A 14509-nucleotide genomic window follows, 5' to 3' on the forward strand; every position below is an offset into this window, starting at 1 on the left:
AAACAAAAGAACCTCAAAAAGTCATTTTATCACTTTTTTTTAGGATGATTTAATCATAATCATAGAAGTGACTTGTTTAGGAAATTAGTCCCTATGATCACAAAAGATGCAAGCAAATTCCTCTCAAAACAACAATATGCTTGATTATTCCTCAAAACAAAGGATATACACTATATTGCCAAAAGTATTCGCTCATTTGCCTTTAGACGCATATGAACTTAAGTGACATCCCATTCTTAATCCATAGGGTTTAATATGACGTCGGCCCACCCTTTGCAGCTATAAAAGCTTCAACTCTTCTGGGAAGGCTTTCCACAAGGTTTAGGAGTGTGTTTATGGGAATTTTTGACCATTCTTCCAGAAGCGCATTTGTGAGGTCAGACACTGATGTTGGACGAGAAGGCCTGGCTCGCAGTCTTTGCTATAATTCATCCCAAAGGTGCTCTATCAGGTTGAGGTCAGGACTCTGTGCAGGCCAGTCAAGTTCTTCCACACCAAACTCGCTCATCCATGTCTTTATGGACCTTGCTTTGTGCACTGGTGCGCAGTCATGTTGGAACAGGAAGGAGCCATCCCCAAACTGTTCCCACAAAGTTGGGAGCATGGAATTGTCCAAAATCTCTTGGTATGCTGAAGCATTCAGAGTTCCTTTCACTGGAACTAAGGGGCCAAGCCCAGCTCCTGAAAAAAACCCCCACACCATAATCCCCCCTCCACCAAACTTCACAGTTGGCACAATGCAGTCAGACAAATACCGTTCTCCTGGCAACCACCAAACCCAGACTCGTCCATCAGATTGCCAGATGGAGAAATGTGATTCGTCACTCCAGAGAACGCGTCTCCACTGCTCTAGAGTCCAGTGGCGGCATGCTTTACACCACTGCATCCGACGCTTTGCACTGCACTTGGTGATGTATGGCTTGGATGCAGCTGCTCGGCCATGGAAACCCATTCCATGAAGCTCTCTACGCACTGTTCTTGAGCTAATCTGAAGGCCACATGAACTTTGGAGGTCTGTAGTGATTGACTCTGCAGAAAGTTGGCGACCACTGCGCACTATGCGCCTCAGCATCCACTGACACCGCTCTGTCATTTTACGTGGCCTACCACTTCATAGCTGAGTTGCTGTCATTCCCAATCGCTTCCACTTTGTTATAATACCACTGATAGTTGACTGTGGAATATTTAGTAGCGAGGAAATTTCACGACTGGACTTGTTGCACAGGTGGCATCCTATCACAGTACCACGCTGGAATTCACTGAGCTCCTGAGAGCGGCCCATTCTTTCACAAATGTTTGTAGAAGCAGTCTGCCTGCCTAGGTGCTTCATTTTATACACCTGTGGCCATGGAAGTGATTGGAACACCTGAATTCAATTATTTGGTTGGGTGAGCGAATACTTTTGGCAATATAGTGTACAATGTTAGCTCCTTGTCTATGTACTCTGCCTTTTTGATCTCACATCATACAGGAGGTATTACCATGACTAAACATGCAAATGTAAAAAACTGAGCGTGTTTACATGCACATTCTTACACTGATTATGCTAAATAGGCAACAACGTGTTGTCATGTAAATGCATTAAACAGCTTTCATTTATCAGTGTAAGGTCATAAACGGCTTAAGAATAAACTGATCAACACGGGTAGATTTTCACGATTTCACGTTGCAAGTAAACACCTTTACTGGCATTATTACCGGCTTATCCAGTGTGCGCATGACTCTTCACGGTTTGACGTCAAAAGTAGAGAATAACTTTTTTGCATTGTCAGTTTTTTTAAATAAGCTGATTTTGGGAATTATCAGCATATTGCTGTGCATGTAAATGGGCTCACTGATGGGATTCTGAAAAATGATTGAGGATTCTGATTAATTTGAGACTCACAATCGCTCAAGTTTTGGTAGATGGGAAAAAGACTCGGGCTCCAATGACTCGATGTTGTTGAAGTGCAGGTATCTATGAGAGAGAGAGAGAGAGGGAGAGAGAGAGAGAGAGAGAGAGATCATATGTACAGTGTTTTACTTGCCCTGGACATGATATCTAGTGCAAACATTCTCTTTTTAACGCTTGTCTTCTGAGGTGATTATGTTTTGTAAGGCACCTTTTGTTGCTGCCTGATATCACGTATATCTCTTTTAATGATTAATGCTTAGAATCTATGCATTCTACATTGGTCTGTTTTGAACATGTCTTTTATTCCTTGTTGTTGTACAGGTAAAAAACATTATTTGCAGGTATGTCTTAATTTGTGTTTTAATTTTAGTCATTTTTATTTCATAAAAATGTCCTTTTGAGTCAATATTTCACTCTAATTAAAATGAGAAATAATTTTAGTCAATGAACATAACATATTTTAGTTGATAAAAATGTTCATAATTACAGTGTCAAACTGTAACAGACCAAACTTTAGCCAAATATTTGAAAAATATGAAAAATGTATAAACATTTAATTATTTAAACATGCATCAAGTATATGAAAAATGTATTGGTCCTAAATTTATTCAAAATAAAAAACTGAAATAATGGCATATAAGTACATAAGTATACTAAAGTCTAAATTACTTTTTAGAAGTTACCCTGTTGTGAATTCTCCACGCTTGTTTAGAGACTATTCCATGTCGACTATTCTGTGTGGGATACAGCGTTACACGTAGCGTTTTCACAATGTGCATATTTACATCACAAGCTACGCATTCTGACTAGTATGTAACTTAGTTCAAGTTCACCTGTTCATTTGCTTTTTAGTATGTACAGATGTGAGTTGTAATATTACTTTTATGTAGCTATAGGATGCATTTGAATGAGCTAATTAACACAGTTTTATTTTGCTGGGGAGCTATTTTAGCTCACACTGATCAAGTGGGGAAATGCCCAACATACTATGACAGGATTATTTGAATCAATTCTTTCTTAAAAACAAACAAACAAAACATTGTTAGTGCATTGTAAATATCTTGCGGTATTATTTACGTATAATATACGTACAGGTGCATCTCAATAAATTAGAATGTCGTGGAAAAGTTCATTTATTTCAGTAATTCGACTCAAATTGTGAAACTCGTGTATTAAATAAATTCAATGCACACAGACTGAAGTAGTTTAAGTCTTTGATTCTTTTAATTGTGATGATTTTGGCTCACATTTAACAAAAACCCACCAATTCATTATCTCAAAAAATTAGAATATGGTGACATGCCAATCAGCTAATCAACTCAAAACACCTGCAAAGGTTTCCTGAGCCTTCAAAATGGTCTCTCAGTTTGGTTCACTAGGCTACACAATCATGGGGAAGACTGCTGATCTGACAGTTGTCCACAAGACAATCATTGACACCCTTCACAAGGAGGGTAAGCCACAAACATTCATTGCCAAAGAAGCTGGCTGTTCACAGAGTGCTGTATCCAAGCATGTTAACAGAAAGTTGAGTGGAAGGAAAAAGTGTGGAAGAAAAAGATGCACAACCAACCGAGAGAACTGCAGCCTTATGATTGTCCAGCAAAATCGATTCAAGAATTTGGGTGAACTTCACAAGGAATGGACTGAGGCTGGGGTCAAGGCATCAAGACACAGACATGTCAAGGAATTTGGCTACAGTTGTCGTATTCCTCTTGTTAAGCCACTCCTCAACCACAGACAACGTCAGAGGCTTCTTACCTGGGCTAAGGAGAAGAAGAACTGGACTGTTGCCCAGTGGTCCAAAGTCCTCTTTTCAGATGAGAGCAAGTTTTGTATTTCATTTGGAAACCAAGGTCCTAGAGTCTGGAGGAAGGGTGGAGAAGCTCATAGCCCAAGTTGCTTGAAGTCCAGTGTTAAGTTTCCACAGTCTGTGATGATTTTGGGGTGCAATGTCATCTGCTGGTGTTGGTCCATTGTGTTTTTTGAAAACCAAAGTCACTGCACCCGTTTACCAAGAAATTTTGGAGCACTTCAGGCTTCCTTCTGCTGACCAGCTTTTTAAAGATGCTGATTTCATTTTCCAGCAGGATTTGGCACCTGCCCACACTGCCAAAAGCACCAAAAGTTGGTTAAATGACCATGGTGTTGGTGTGCTTGACTGGCCAACAAACTCACCAGACCTGAACCCCATAGAGAATCTATGGGGTATTGTCAAGAGGAAAATGAGAAACAAGAGACCAAAAAATGCAGATGAGCTGAAGGCCACTGTCAAAGAAACCTGGGCTTCCATACCACCTCAGCAGTGCCACAAGCTGATCACCTCCATGCCATGCCGAATTGAGGCAGTAATTAAAGCAAAAGGAGCCCCTACCAAGTATTGAGTACATATACAGTAAATGAACATACTTTCCAGAAGGCCAACAATTCACTAAAAATGTTTTTTTTATTGGTCTTATGATGTATTCTAATTTTTTGAGATAGTGAATTGGTGGGTTTTTGTTAAATGTGAGCCAAAATCATCACAATTAAAAGAACCAAAGACTTAAACTACTTCAGTATGTGTGCACTGAATTTATTTAATACATGAGTTTCACAATTTGAGTTGAATTACTGAAATAAATGAACTTTTCCACAACATTCTAATTTATTGAGATGCACCTGTATATACGATATATGTATTTCCTTTTGAAACCGGAAGTTTGGGCAAGACATATTAAAAGACCTCCTCTCTATTTTTTTAAATAGCCAGCAGAGCATGACACTCTGGTTCCTGAAGTAAAAATCCCATTTATTTATTAGATAAACAAATTGATTTTCAACGATAACATATAAAACTTTAAAAACACACCTACCGTGAGCTACGAGATTGTTCATCAATGGTATGCTTCTGTTGAAGCCATCCGTCAGCGTTGTCTGAACTTCATTGTTTAAAAATCGTGTTTGATAGCGGAATTTATGGTAAACAACTACATTACCCATGATACAGCAGAGAAAGATCCACCAATCAGAGAACTGCGGCCAACAAAACCTGCGAAACGTGCCTCGGATTGACCACGCGCTCCCTTGACGCACTGTGAATGATGAAATCGAGTTGGTCTCCCTTCACACTTAAATTACTTATATATTTGTACATATCAGAATATTTAGCAATAAATGTCAAATATATTGTTTCTATACATATAATCAACCTGAAATCAATAGTTTTATATGTTCGCATCGTTTTTTATTCAATAACATCATTCGCAATGCTTCATGGGATGGTAGTTCGTGTCCTCATGAAAGACGATAAATACACAGTCTTGTATCTTTGTCTTTATGTTCAATTTTCAAATACTTTTTTTGCCTCAAAACAAAGTTTGTGATGTTGTGATTCTCCTCTGAGCTGGTTGGTTTGGTTCATGGCTTGGTTCAACTCTTTTATGAAGGATTTTATAAAACGTTTATGGAAGAAATGAATGGGGAATATACTTCCGGAACCCAGACGGATGAAATAGTGGGTGGGCACAGTTGCGCTCTATAGGGTTTAGCTATGCCACAGCCATGAACCATGAATTGCTACCCGCTAGTCAGTTGCAGGTGGTTTTGGGGCGAGGGGCATTCGTATTTTATACAGCATTCGATTGGACAAAAATCGGTGTAGTGCAAGACGAGTCATCAATATTTTTGTTCCGTTTTCCAGAAAGATAAAGACTGTACATTTCTGTTATTCTGTTACACATCTGTTATACTCACAACAAATATTTTAGCCTATTTTTAAGATTTTAAGATTTAATATTGAGTTTTTTGATTACTCAATTCAATTTAATGGAATTTTGTTATGAGATTAAAAGATTTAAACAATTAAAATCTTAATCATTCTCTTAATAAGAGTGTAAAAATGAATTGTCAACTTTCAGGAGTTACAGTAACTCAACACTTACAATTACAACACATCAGTTCGGTATCTAAATTCTAGCCAACTGAAATTTAGATGTTTATAAACAGCCTATTAAAATCTCATATAATGGTGGAGACACAAATTTAGCTAAATAAATTCAAGCCTAGTCAAGTGGTTTTTATTGTCATTTCCTTCTGCCTACAGGAGAAGAAACTAAACAAAGTGTCTCCTGAGACCACAGTGCATAACATTTAACATGTCTTACAAGACTATCACAGGTAGACACATGAATTAGTGCACCACTGAATACAACAGTGAATACGAAACAACACTGTGCATGATAAACAAGTGCACATACTGAATACAACAATAAACAATAAATAATGAATGCAAACAGCAAAGAGGATAAAAAGAGCATTAAAACATTTGTTATTGCTGCCAAATGAAAATACCAATGGTATTCTAAATGGCTAAGTAGCATTTTTATTGTATGAAAGCAATGCTTTTTACATCTTTATTTTATTTGTTACAACATGGATCAAATTACATCATACCCTTTTGTACATTTGTATCAAGAATTATTCTGTAATAATTATTTGAGTAGCAAGAGTGAAAAGGGAGATTTTAAGAAATGGACATAGGAAGTAAGGGGGCAATAAGTCACTTACAGCTGTTCTAGAGAGACGAGTCCCTTAAAGGCTTCCCGGTCTATTGCCTGGATTTCATTCTTGTACAAATAGCTGAAAAAGGAATGTTCAGGGATATTAATAGACATTGGGAATCTGTTGTCATACAGTGCCACTTGTACTGGCACTTTAAACAGTCAACAGCAACAAAATGCAGAAAAATAAAGTAGAAATGTTAGACGAACTGTCTGTTTCTTGAATCAAATATAAATGAAGACTGCCGCCCGAATACTGATAGCACATAATGGACAGCTTGAATAATGGATCACTGGAGCACTCTTTAAAATGAGTGACCAACAGGAAGAGTGAAGTTCTCTGTTTGAAGACTGGGTCGCTGGACAGCAAGACTGAGTATTGTTACGACCCGTCTAGAGTCAGGTCGCAACAGAAAAGTGCTGTGAGACGGAAGTAGAAATATACAACAATTTATTTTAAGAAATTAATCAAAATGTGGGGTTAACCTTAAGAAGCAGACCAGGCCAAAATAATACACAAAAACCCAAGTTCCCCTTCTTCTTACTAAACTGATCAAACAATAAGTAAAAGAAAAGACAATTAAACTGCCCTATATACTACTAAACTACTATAAAAATGTGTGATGATGACAGAGCGTCTGGGTCATATTTCACCTCAAAATCAAAAGCAATTATAGTTTGCATAAAGCCTATTTTTATGGCCATTACGTTTTTTTGCCTATGTATTTGTATTTAATGACTCCTAAGCATGCCACCCCCCCTCCAATAATTGTAATGAAAAATTAACACTTTTTATTAATATTAGTTAATGATAATTGCAACATATACTAATAATTGTTTTCAATAACAATTTTAATATATTAACATTAGTTAATCTATTATGATCTACCATGAACTTAAAATGAACAATGAAATTAATTATGGCTGTCGATTTAACACATTAATTTAGTGCGATCGATTATATATATATATATATATATATATTTAAAAATATTTGACGCAATAAATCATGCATCCTGACCCGTACATAAATTCTGTAATAAAAGTACACATTTTCCAACCATCGAAGCAATTCAAGCTTAAAGTACAGCAAGGGGCAGTCAGCGCACCTCAACAAACCTCAGAAGCAGTGCAGCCACAGAATGAGAGCCGGTTATACAGGACGAATTCTTGACAGCTGGACGAAGCACAACAGAATGCAGGGATCTTGAGATGCGATTTTCAAAGTTGGAAAGCAGCGGCTTCCTTTGTGGTGTCCTGCCATGGACACCATGCCTGTTTTAATGTTTTCTGTATAGTATACTCATGAACAGAGATGTTAACCTGTTCCAGTTATTCTATCAAGTCTTTAGCTGTCACTCTAGGGTTCTTTTTTACCTCGCTGATCATTCTGCAGTGTGCCCTATGAGTCATCTTGGCTGGATGGCGAGAGAGTAGCCACAGTACTAAATCTTTTCCATTTATAGACAATTTTTCAAACTGTTCACAGCTGAATATCTAATCTTTTCGAGATAAATATGTAACCCTTTCCAGCTTTATGCAAAGCAACAACTCTTGATTATAGGTCTTCTGAGATCTCTTTTTTGTGAGGCATGGTCCACGTTGACAGATGCTTCTTGTGAATCGCAAACTCAAAATGTTTGAGTGCTTTTTATAAGTCAAAGTAGCTCTAATCCACACCTCCAATCTCATTTCATTAATTGGATGCCAGGTTTGCCAACTCCTGAATCTAATTAGCTTTTGTTGACGTCAATAACCTAGGGGGTTCACATACTTTTTTCAACCTACACTGTGAATGTTTGAATGATGTATTCAGTATGTACAAGGACAATAAAATAATTTGTGTGTTATTAGTTAGAACTAGGGCTGTCGATTTAACGTGTTAAATTAATTAAAAACATTAATGCAATTAATCATGTCCCCAGACCATAATAAGGAATATTCCTTTTATAAGCAATTCAAGCATGTTTTCTCCAGGGGACAGTAAGCAAAAATCGCTGTATAGGCAACATGCAGCTCAAACAGACAGAGAACAAACCACACTTACCAAGAGCAGACAACACAAGATGAGAACACATTCTTGCGTACAAACACAGCTTGATGGAGCGCAGATCCGAACGCAGGGATCTCTAGACATGTTTTTTCTACGTTTCAAACTTAATTTGACTTGACACAGCAACCTAAAAATGGTGCGTTTATGACAACAGAGATAATCCAAAAGCATCCATGTGATGCAGGTGTACATTGACACGTCCTTAAACAAGCCCTTATAACAAATCTCGGATTGATTTGACGAATTCAATTGCAAAATGGATTGCTGTGAAATGTAGGCCAATGATTGGCTTATGTTCAATAATATGGAAATAAACAATATATTGCACTCTAAAGCCACTTTTTGTATTGTCATTATATTTGCACCCTTCCTGTAATATCTCACCAGCTGAGTTTAGATGTTGTCTGCACAAAACCAGGTGTTAAACATTTAAAACAACAGACTCTATTTCAATATAAACACAGACTGCTCTCACCACAACTAAAACGTCTTCTCTAATTGGCCCATGACCAACACAGACAGAAACTGTGCACTGTCTGCTGCCCTGAGACAAATTCTTCCAGCTCTGTCTGATCTCTGCACTTTTGGCTCAGAGTCGTCAGACAGATAATTTCATACCACAGGTAATTAAGTTCCACACATGTCTGAGAGCTTCGTTCCATGTGCTCATCTCAAACAATAGCAATAAGAACCACTAAATCATTCATAAATGTAGTGAGCATAGTTCATTTTGGCTCAAGGTTCATAAATAAAGTGAAATGGCAAATTTAAGAAGAAATCATCATAGATCATCCATAGTATTGTACATTTAAAAGAGTAGTTGACCAAAAATGAAAATTCTGACTTACTTTCTTCCATGAAACATAAAAAGAGGTACATTGCAGAATGTCCAAATTGCTGTTTTCAAAACAATGAAAGTATACAGTAAAAAATACACAATACAAGCACCATAAAACTAGTCTATGTGACTTGTGCTCTATATTCCAGACTTCTGAAGTCATACAATAGCTTTGTGTGAGCATAGCTTTGTTGTCATACCTCAATTGAATTCATTATTGTCCTAGAAATTGGTCACAAGACAAAATGACCAATGAAATTCGGCATGACGTCAAACCTGCCGTGACAAACAGTATACTGTTGTGGCATATTTGAAAACATGCATCCACCAATGAAATTTGAAAGCTACCATGGAGGGAATAAGTGTCAGCAAATACCTACTAGATCTGTTCCTCACTCAAAGCTACCATATGTCTTTTTGGAAATTGCTTTTGGAAAAACCCTTTGTTTTCATTATAAAGGAAACAGTGGCTCAGACATTCAGCAAAATATCTCCTTTTGTGTTCCAGGAAAGAAAAAGAAAAAAAACATAAGGATATGGGCGCGAGATAATAACAGAATGTACATTTTTGGTTTTGCATACACCAATATATAGAGTATCAACAGTGTTTGTGCAAAAAGTATCATCATTTCCACAGTTTCTATCAACATTTTAGAATCTATAACCCAAGCTGTTTCCCCAGAAGTCAAATCTGATAAAGAAAAGCTCACAGATATTTAAGGCTTTCCAAATCTTCAAAGGCTCCTCTTGGGATTCTTCTGATGTGGTTGTTGTTTAAAAGGCTTAAAGAAAGACAGAAAATATATTAGACATCATAACTGAGGGTTTTACAAAACCCCACATACATTACGGTATTATGTAACATTAAACAAACTTTATGTGCTTGAAAATATTAGGTTTTACAATGAATATTCATTCAGACTTTGTATTTTTCATGATTTCAATAACCCAAACAGCATGTTAACTCTGACACAGAAAACACATTATGAATGAATCTATACATTTAAATTAACACAATGTTTTTTTGTCCACTCCGTTTACTTTGTATCTCTGACTTTTCTCGGAGAGCTTGACCTGAACAGTTTAAAGGATACATATGGTGACCTGACAGTGGACCTGCTTTAGGATGAATAGAGGATCTAAAGGGGGGAAAATGTGACCTACATCTGGAGTGGAGTCACATAAGCATAAACATTAGGACAGAGTATTAAATGTGACCCATTTCCACCACACTCATAAAAGTTTTACAAGAAGGTAAGAGTATAGAAAACAACAACACTTACAGTGTATTAAGATTCTTTAATCGTCTGAAGGAACCTGGCTGTAAATCCTTGATTTTGTTAAACCTCAGGTCTCTGAAAACAAAAGATAAACAATTTTGATTGAAACAAAACATGTGTAAATGTATGGTATTTTATGTGCCCAACTTTGTCATTGACACAAAGTAAATATCATAACTTGGATCTGTGGATGAAAATAAATTACAAGCAAAAAAAGTTCAGTAATAGATCTAAACCCATTTCAAATTCTAGCGCTAATAGATGTTATTCATCATAACATTATTTTCTGGACATGCTTAAGAATCAAATTGGCATAAATGGACAGTCTCTGGCCTGGTTTGGATCAAAATTGTCAAATCACAACCACTCTGTGTGTGTAAATGAGAAGAGGCCTAACCTAAAAAAAGTAAAGTATGGAGTGCCTCAAGGCTCTGTATTAGGTCCTTCCTTTGTTGTTCTCCTTGTACATGCTCCCATTCTGATAAAAGTTATTATTAATTGGACCACACACATTTAGAAGTAAGCTGCCTAAATACAATCTGTCTAGATGGTTCTGTTATTATGTCATGATCTACAACTAAGGGCTGGATGTCATGTTATTTGTCATTTGAAAGCTACATTTCTAATGTCACTAGAATAGCCTTTTCCACTTGTCCTAAATTGTGCAACATGTTCTCTGTTAATGTTTAGTTCATGCATTCATAACTTCAAGAGGGATTCTGTTTATTACTGTAACACAATATTAGCTGAATGTCCTGCTAACATTGGCTGCCTGTTGTTTAAAAAAAAAAAAAGGCCTTTAAAGCCATAAATGGTCTGGCCTCTCAGTACCTCTTGTAGAGATCTTTTAATACCATACAATCTTTCACACTCCTGAAGGTCACAAAGTTCTTTTGATAGTACAGAGAATGTCGAAATCCACGATAGGGCATAGATCCTTTTCTTTTATGATCCTTAAGCTTTAAAAAAGTCTTCCTGGCAATGTTTGAAACTCAGTCTAGACAAAAGACTCATCAGTTAAGTCAGACATGTAGCAAACTATTTAAAGTCATGCTTTCAGCTGTGCTGTATTGTTATGCATATCGGAATCTGCTATTCTCAGGATGTAACCTGGAGAGTTTCCGAACCATAATTAGGACCAAAACAAACATTATCACAATTCATTTCTCTGGCCTTACCTCATAAGCTATTATCCTGTCCTACCCAGATCCTGCCCCGAGCCCCAATCAAACCCCATTATCCTGCACTTTGAACTCATTAGCAAAACCACATCTGATGTCAGCTATACCCTATGGCATACTTCCCTGGCCACTGCTTGCATTAGAGGTCGACCAATATTTTGGTTTTACCGATTAATCATTGCTGATATTTGCTTTTTGGAACTATCAGTTATCTGCAAACATTTTTTTATTTCTCCATGTTCCTTTCCCTACTGTATATATAAATACCTACATAAAAAAAAAAAAAAAAAAAAAAAAAAAAATAATTCATCTGATGAATATATTGGCTATAAAAGCTTAATTTGGTTAATACATGTAAAACATTGTCACAGAGCCAAGTCTCCATCACCGTTTATGGCACAATTATAAATGTTATTAAAAAAAGACACATATAAAGCACAGACATTATTAAATGTTTATACAGTGTCCTTAGAGAAAAGGAAAACAAATATTTTTTTTATAATAACAGATTACTGGAATATCAGACATTTATGACAAGCGATTGCTGCAAACTATTGATGAATATTGATCTACTGTTGATGAATTACTGCTCATATAGTATGCATCAGCCCATATTCGTAGCATAGACAATATTTATTTAAAAGTGTTTGTGTTGTAAAGGCTTGGTATACTAATCATTTTTCCATGTGCAGGGTCCTCTTGCACACAGGTAAGTGCTCAGCCTTTCAAAGTATACTCTTTTGACTGCGAGGGAAAACAGACATGTTCGACGCATGTGCACTACAACTGCTTTGTGATCCTCTTTTAGTAGTCAACAGCATATGCAATGATGACTGTGGGAACTCTGTAAGAATGTATACAAATCGATTTAAATTAAATCGAATTAAAATGTTAGATAATTAATTTAATTTAATATCCTTGATGCATTTACCAGTGCCAGTGAAACCCAGTCTAAGCGTCTAACACCATGACCTAACCAGATGCGACAGCACACGATAAAAGGTAGCTTTTCCATGTTAATCATAGTTTTTGTCCTAACCAGCCACGACACACGACGAACGACAGCGACAGGGCTTTTGGAACGGTTTCTATTTCTGCGATTTCGTGCCGGCCAGTGCAGTCAACAAATGGGTCTAAAATTATTCTTATTGCAGTATATTAAAGCCGGAATCTCATTAGCAACTTTATTTTGGCCGATAACAACATGAGTACTGCTAGGGTTGCCACCTTGGCCCTGTAAAATTCCTGGACACTTGATCAGTGACTGAAAAACTTATTGCTGGCTATCAGACAAGAAATAAAACGTCTTGGTTACTTTCGTAACCTCCGTTCCCTGAAGGAGGGAACGAGATGTTGTGTCGATGTAGTGACACTAGGGGTCCCTATACAAAATGCCACACTAGCTGAACTGTGGCCGCAGAGACCACACCCCGCCCAAAAAGGGGGGGGGGGGGGCGGTATTTTGAGTGGAATACGTCACATGGTCTTACAGAGTCTTGCTGGAAGTATGTCATGTGGAGAGGTCCCATGGTAGGTCCTACCCAAAGGGGGAAGAGTTCTACAGAGCATGGCGACTGGGGGCAGAGGGGCCTCTGCCCAAGGAAGACGCAGTTTGCCGCGGAAAATATCACATGGGGTCGCCTTCGGGGAACCAGCACATGTGGAGCACCTACCTCAGTACAGGGGCTCATTAGCGCACATACTGGGCCAGTCAGCGAGTTTCTCCGCAAACTCAGCTGCCAGAGGGCTAAGGAGAAAAGTCATCTAGGGATCACAGTCTGTGAACATGACTGGGAGTCAAGAGCGCACGTCTTCACCTCAAGGGAGGGGAAAGGCGCTATGCGCAAGTGGTACACCTGGCCAGTTGTCCCGGAACTTACCTGCTCGTGCCTGCCAATACACGGGATGAGACCGGCTCAACACGGAGCTTGTAGAACATCGCAAAGGTGTTGGGTGTTGCCCATCCCGCTGCTCTGCTGATGTCTGCCAAAGAGACGCCACTGGCCAGGGCCCAGGAGGCCGCCACACTCCTGGTGGAGTGGGCTCGTAACCCTGCAGGGGTTGGCACGTCCTGAGCCTGATATGCCATTGTGATGGCGTCAATGACCCAGTGGGCGATCCTCTGTTTGGAGACAGTGCTTCCTTTCCTCTGTTCACCAAAGCAAACAAAGAGCTGCTTGGAGCTTCTAAGGCTCTGAGTGCGATCCAAATAGATGCGTAAAGCTCGCACCGGACACAGCAATGCCAAGGCTGGGTCTGCCTCCTCCTGGGGCAGTGCTTGCAGGTTCACCACCTGATCCCTAAAAGGAGTCGTGGGAACCTTGGGCACATAGCCCGGTCGGGGTCTCAGGATGACTTGAGAGTAACCCGGACCGAACTCCAGGCACGATTCGCTGACAGAGAATGCCTGCAGGTCCCTACCCTTTTGATGGAAGTGAGCGCAGTCAGGAAGGCAGTCTTTAAAGAGAGTGCCTTAAGCTCAGCTAACTCCAAGGGCTCAAAGGGAGCTCCCTATAGACCCCGAAGGACTACGGAGAGGTCCCATGAGGGGACGAGGCACGGTCTGGAGGGATTCAACCTCCTAGCACCTCTCAGGAACCTGATGATCAAGTCGTGCAAATACTTACCATCTACTGCATCGTGATGTGCCGAAATAGCGGCTGCATACACCTTCAGGGTGGAGGGGGACAGCCACCCCTCCAGCCTCTCCTGCAGGAAGGAA

At 38.7% G+C, this 14509-nt stretch overlaps 1 protein-coding gene across 2 annotated transcripts in view; it reads right to left on the reverse strand.

Annotated features, from left to right (window-relative positions):
* LOC127455347 (peroxidasin homolog) overlaps positions 1-14509 on the reverse strand; it is a 103285-nt gene that overhangs the window by 59945 nt on the left and 28831 nt on the right. For both annotated transcript variants that reach the window (XR_007899662.1, XM_051723161.1), the window contains exons 2-5: positions 10610-10681; positions 10037-10108; positions 6443-6514; positions 1886-1957 (exon numbers count right to left, since the gene is read on the reverse strand). Coding sequence is in view for 1 of the 2 variants with exons in the window: in XM_051723161.1 (XP_051579121.1) it covers positions 1886-1957; positions 6443-6514; positions 10037-10108; positions 10610-10681 (288 nt within the window). In the remaining variant the exon portion in view is untranslated. The remainder of the gene's footprint in view (positions 1-1885; positions 1958-6442; positions 6515-10036; positions 10109-10609; positions 10682-14509) is intronic.

This window comes from Myxocyprinus asiaticus, chromosome 17, assembly GCF_019703515.2.
Source record: "Myxocyprinus asiaticus isolate MX2 ecotype Aquarium Trade chromosome 17, UBuf_Myxa_2, whole genome shotgun sequence".
Taxonomy (NCBI): domain Eukaryota; kingdom Metazoa; phylum Chordata; class Actinopteri; order Cypriniformes; family Catostomidae; genus Myxocyprinus; species Myxocyprinus asiaticus.